Raw genomic sequence first — 6,000 nt, forward strand, 5'->3', positions numbered from 1 at the left:
ATCGCACATGGCGTCGCGATTTTCGCTACAGCCGGTGTTTCATTTTGCTACAACCGGCATAACGTTTTTCTACATCCATCACGCCTGAGCTGCGACCCATGACGGCGGTCGGGGTGCTGCGACCAGCAACCGACGCTATCGAAGCTATGGGCGTCCTGCCGGAGCTTCCACCATCGACGAGGGAGCTGCAACCGCGGACGAAAGTTGCTGCATGCATGGATCCGGCGAGGAAAGTTGCCGCATGCGTGGATCTAGCAAGGGAGATGCAATTGCAGGCGAGGACGACGGCCGCAGGCGACGAGCGAGCGCACGGGGTGGTGCTTCGAAGTCGATCGTTTTGCTCGTCCATGAAGGTGTGAGTGTGAGGAGCGTGAGGAAGAAAAAAGACATGGGGAGGAAGTCCCAATCCAACGGCTGAATGCGTTCAAATTGAATGGCTAGACACCGACCAGCCCAAACCTGACGCCTACGTGCTGGCGCACAGTACTATCCTTTTGCAAATCATACGAGCTCGTTGAAACGTATACGCGGTATACTGATAATAACTGAACCGGCCCACTGAACGACACCGAAGTTAGATGTGTTTGTAGTGAAAAAAAAGCAAACGGTATCGTAACCAAGTACAGATAGCCACTGGAGACATCAGCTGATATGTGCGCAAACAATTTATGAATTAGTACTAGAGGCACATTCACCTTAGTAGCATTCCTTGCTGCACCGTACAGAATTTGAATTATTTGCAAACATTTTCGAAAACATGACCAAGTTTTTGAAATAATTTGAAAGTTCTTTGAAAAACCTGAACGTTATTGGAAATTTCTAACATTTTTCAGTAACAGGAACAAAATATGAAAACTAGATAATTTTCCAATATAACGAACATCTTTTAAAATTCCTCAATTTTGTTGAATTTAGAAACAAATTTAAAGACATGCATAAATTTATAATTTGTGATTTTTTTTAAATGATAACATTGTTTGAAATCCCCCAGAATTTTTTGGAATTTTCAAACAAATTTTCAAACATGAATTTCTTAATTTGCATACAAATTTTGAAAACAATGATATTTTTTGAAATTCCCAAACATTTTTCAAACTTTGCCGAACATTCCTGTAGTCTGCGAACAAATTTTAAGCGCGGATAATTTTATAATCTGGGAACAAATTTAGAGAACAAGAACAATTTTTTAAATATCCGAGAATTTATTTTATTTTATGAGCATTTGTTATTTTGAATATTTTTATATAAACAAATAATTTTAACATATACAAAGAAAATTTGAAAACGGGAATATTTCTTAAATTTGGGACAAAAACTGTAGATTTTTTAAAAAGGATTAAACTTGAAGAAAAGGAAAAATTATTGAATTTGTTATTTTATATTTTAAAAAGTTCATGGATATGATTAAAAGAAAACAAGAAAACAAAATAGAATAAAAAATAAAATAAATAAGGATAAAAGGAACAAAACCAGGTTTAAAACATACAAACAAAAAAGCTGGAAAAACCAATGGAAAACTGGCACGGGTTGCCTCAAGTTGGTTGAGCCGTGCTCTTTTGCATAGTCCTAAACACAAACCTTACGTGAGGTGTAACTCTTTTGCATAGTCCTAAAGACAGGGTTCGATCCTTTGATACTCCCCATTTTTTTTTCTATAAATTGTGCGTGTACAAATGGGTCGACCCGTGCACATACACTCAGTAGCATCGTATCAATAGGAATTTGCTTGATGTTTTCTTAATGGAATGCCGAGCTGAAAAGTGTCTTTCATATAACAAGATGAACACACAAAATCTACCAATTTAGTTACACAAATGACATGTCCGTAATAGAACAAGTACTATATTATAACAATTGAAGTACAATAACGCAATCATGCACATCATTAATCATTAACACAGATAAGAAGACAAATGTGGCACCGTAGTAGTGTCATGAGCTCAGATCGGATCGCCTCCGCCTCCGCCCGCCTCCCAGCTCAGATCGGATCGCCTCCGCCTCCGCCCGCGCCCTTGGGCGAGAGCTCCGTCACGCATCCTCCCGCCCGACCGCTCGCCCCCGTCAGGAACTCCTTCGGATCGGCACCAGAGGCTCGGCTCCAGAGTCAAGCGCTCATCTTGGTGATACGCTCCAATCTGGAGACACGCGCCGCGCCGCCATAGGACCCCCTCTCCGCCCCCTCCCGCTTCGCCGCTGCCGGAGGGGACGCCGGCGAAACCGCGCGCGCCCCGTGGATGGCGGCGGCGGGGCCCCTCGTGTCGGCCCTCGGGCTCTGACGGCGGCGCCCCGCGTCGGCGGTTGCGGGATCCGGTGTGATCTCACCAATCGGCGGCGGCGGAGGGCGGATCCGGGGCTCCATGGCCGGATCTGGCGGGGCACTCGGCCCTGGTGGTAGGGAGCGGCAGCGGGGGCGTGGCTGCGCTGATCGGCTGGGCACGAGCAGTGTCCAGGGCGTGCGGTGCAGTGGCCTTGGTTGGGGGTCGTGATGGTGCGTGGCGGCCATGCTCAGCGGTCGGTGGCGGTGGATGTCCAGCGTAGCTCCGGGAAAAATCCTTGCTCCGGTCTTCATCGGAGCCGCGACGGGGACGCCTGCGGGTGCCGCTATCTTTCTTGGAAGTGTCGTTGTGGAGGTGTGTTGTTCCCCTTCGTCGGCCGCTGCCCGCACCGCCACCTGCGCCCCCCAGGTCCTGATCTGTGGGCCTCTCTCCTGCGGATACTTGGCGGTGCCGGCGTGGTTGCCGGGGCCCTTCCTGCGGGTGAAGCCGGTGGAGGAGATTCGGATTGGGGGAAACCCCTTGGTTGGCCCAGGTCGGCCGCGCCGCCGACGACGCTCAAGGGCGCCGTTATTCTTTTTGGAGACGTCGGTATACATCTGCTCCTCTGCTCCCCTTCCTTGCCTCTCAGGTGAAAACCCTAACTCCGGTGGGCGGCGGCGGCGTCCTTGACGTCGTGACCTTCCTGAAGGCGTCGCCTTGAGGGCTGAGTGGTGGTGGGCACTGTGTCGGTCCGGAACGGTTGCTGGTGATGGGCACTGCTTCGGGGGAAACCCTAGGATCTGGTCTTCCAGATCAGACAATGGCGGTACTGCGGTGTCGTTTCTCTTTTGGGAGCATCGTTTGTGGAGCAGCGTTGGCAGACTGAGGCAGGGGTGGAGCGGCTTCGTCTTGCACGGAATTTTGGTGGAGCTGTCAAGTCATGCCTGGCCGACAGGTGCTACGCTGAGTCATGCCTGGTTGGCAGGTGCTACGCACGACAGATCTCCCGGAGTCTTCGCATCTGGACGGATGAGCGCAGGGCGGTGGCGCCGTTGGGCGCCGTGGTGGCGTCGACGGATGGTTGGACTGGCAAGGATGATGCGGATCTTTTTCCTGAGGATGGGTCAGTGGTTCGAGGATGATTGCGGCTGGTAAAACGTGTGCGTGAGGTGTGCGTTTTAGGTGTGCTGCACGGCTGTTGTTCCCGATACGTTATGTGGATGGATTGAAAACAACACCGGTCTTAGATATGTGGAGTGAGAGCACTCCACATTATCGAGTTTGTAGGTGTGAGTGGTGGCTTTGGATGGATTGATGTATATTTTTGTTAGACCTTTGTGGAATAATTAATAAGATGACTGCATGCATGGATTGATGCAGAGGCTGGGGATTTAACCTCCTTATCTAAAAAAAGGTAAAGTATATAATTCATAATTTTATTGAAAGAAAAATATGTAGAAAAGGAATTAAAATTACAGGTAAGTATGCATATCCATAGGCATGGCATGTTCTATTGTTATGTTCTTTTCAGGGACACACAAATGAGAAGGTACTTGCCCTCTCCCCACTGAAGGTGCTCCGCAACATAGTATGCACATTTCTCGAACAGCTTGTTGAGCAAGGATTCACCGAAATGGCTTGCAAGTAGGGATTCGAACACGGCCCTCAAGCACTTTGCAATGTTAATCCCGCTCTGAACGCTATTTTGCACCTCATCCCCTTTCGAGTCATCATGAGGATCCCAGTTGGACTCGAACAATTTGATGTGGCTGACATTGAACGATCCAGTTTGTGCGACTACCGCCACCACTTCATTGACTGATGGCGTGTAAATGGGAAGATTGAAAGAGTCGAGCTTCTCCTTCTTCACGAGACCCTGTAATATGGCACCACCAACAAATGATTTTAACAAGAGGCCAGAAGATCAATACAAATCTTAATATAGCAATAAACGAATAAGCTTGGTCACAATTTCATCATTTATTACTTTATAATGCCGTGCGATAAGTGTGATAAATAAAATGAGGGTTACTCACTTCTTCAACAAGAGATTGCAGAGATCGTGCAAGTAATCCGCAAGGATGGTTCAGATATCCTTTGTTGTATATGTCCTCATATTTCCTCCCAAGAAACGTCAGCACCATTTGCCCACCAACCACTAGCTCTTCATACCTCAACTTGAGGAACAATAACATGTCCTTCTGAAATTGTTGTCGGTACAGTTCTGCAACAACTGCTGGCGTAGTCTTAGCAATGTAAATGTTTCCCTCGTTTAGGTACTCTCTTCCTCCTTCTAATCCAGCTGGAACCTGAAATAAATACATTGATACTTATACGGACCAAGACATCCATGAATGTACTCAAACTTTACTCTTCTCAGTTTCAGTACCTGGGAGCGCCAATGGAGACAATATGACGAGTGAAAGAGGTGACAACTCTGGCGAGGGAAAAGCCTGGTGTAGTAGGAGCCCGGCAACCCGGCGATGTAGAAAGGCGGTACTAGTGTATTTTCTTTGTGTTCTGCTGCTGTCATCTTCTTGAACCGTTCAAGTGAACCGAAGACATGGTTAAAATCGTTGCCCGGCAGATCATTGAGAAAGAACTGGAGCTCCACGGGATTGCGCTTTGATTCTCCGCCAATGTCACGGCCTATCACTTTGATCACCTTGGATACGAAGGTGAGTGTGTTCTGACCAGAAGAGCACCCTAAATCAACAACAATCATTGCTGGCTGGAGAAGATCCATGTACACTTCTCTCACGGCCTTCTCAAGCACCGACTGGGTCTCAAGCAAAGCTTTTCGCTAGCATAAATCAATAAATGCAAGGGAAAACCTGATTAAAATTGCAGTGCAATCTAGTATATATAGAGTGCAGTACTATGTAGCTAGCAAAGTTCGTAGATGCAATGGAGAGTATAAATGATACTTTCATGAAAGAAGTAGTACAATTTTATGTTCAGATATATTATTTTTTTGAATGAAAGGGGTTCCCCCTGCCCCATTTTATTAAAATGAAGCAACATTGTCTTACTTTATGTTTAGATATTGTTTACGAACCTGAAGCATTGAGTTAACCACGTAGCTAGCCTCTCCTTCCCCTTTGGCCATGTAGAGGTCACGCTCAATCTTCATGGTGGATCCGTTGTTTTCTACTCCTGATGTGGTATAACAGTTCGGTGTGGCACTTTGCCTCCCGAAGAACTATTTATAGAGACAAGACTGCCCAAGAAAGTGTGTGGCGAGCTAGTTTCTGTCGATCCAGGGGGCCTTATAAAGCCAAGCAGCAAGACACGCCAGACTGTTTGGTGCCACGCCAATTTTATTTTCTGAACGCAAGAAGGGTCCCGAAAGACCTACAACTGCAGTAATGGCAAGGCGGTGAGGCAGTATATCTTACGATTGAACCCAAAATAAACTGAAAATTACACAGAATTCGTTGACTGAAAATTTTAAGATAAGCCCTGTAAACCGGAAAGGAGGGAGTAGTACTTGGGTGTTTTGCACGTGCCAAGTTTGCATTCTTATAATTTTTAGTACTACTTGCATTGCACACAGCTTAACGGCATCTCAAACGGGTCACAAGTAAATTTTGTTCCACATTCGTCCGCGGACAGAAAAACCAGTCCCTAAACCCAGATGTAGGAGGGATCATTCAATGTTATCTACATACATTTCAAATATTTTATGAACATAACAGACGAAATCCGTGCAAATACGGTAGATTTCGTACAAACTTAACAGAAA

At 46.5% G+C, this 6,000-nt stretch overlaps 1 protein-coding gene across 1 annotated transcript; it reads right to left on the reverse strand.

Annotated features, from left to right (window-relative positions):
• Nucleotides 1-3,691: 3,691 nt before the first annotated feature.
• Nucleotides 3,692-5,538, reverse strand: LOC123429607 (anthranilate O-methyltransferase 1-like). The gene is made up of 4 exons (XM_045113631.1): nt 5,314-5,538; nt 4,645-5,058; nt 4,292-4,564; nt 3,692-4,131 (listed from the first exon to the last, which is right to left on the reverse strand). The coding sequence occupies exons 1-4, from the start codon at nt 5,386-5,388 to the stop codon at nt 3,772-3,774; spliced, it is 1,122 nt and encodes a 373-aa protein (XP_044969566.1). The 5' UTR covers nt 5,389-5,538; the 3' UTR covers nt 3,692-3,771.
• Between the last annotated feature and the right edge of the window lie 462 nt (nt 5,539-6,000).

Source organism: Hordeum vulgare, chromosome 2H, assembly GCF_904849725.1.
Source record: "Hordeum vulgare subsp. vulgare chromosome 2H, MorexV3_pseudomolecules_assembly, whole genome shotgun sequence".
In the NCBI taxonomy this organism is placed as follows: domain Eukaryota; kingdom Viridiplantae; phylum Streptophyta; class Magnoliopsida; order Poales; family Poaceae; genus Hordeum; species Hordeum vulgare.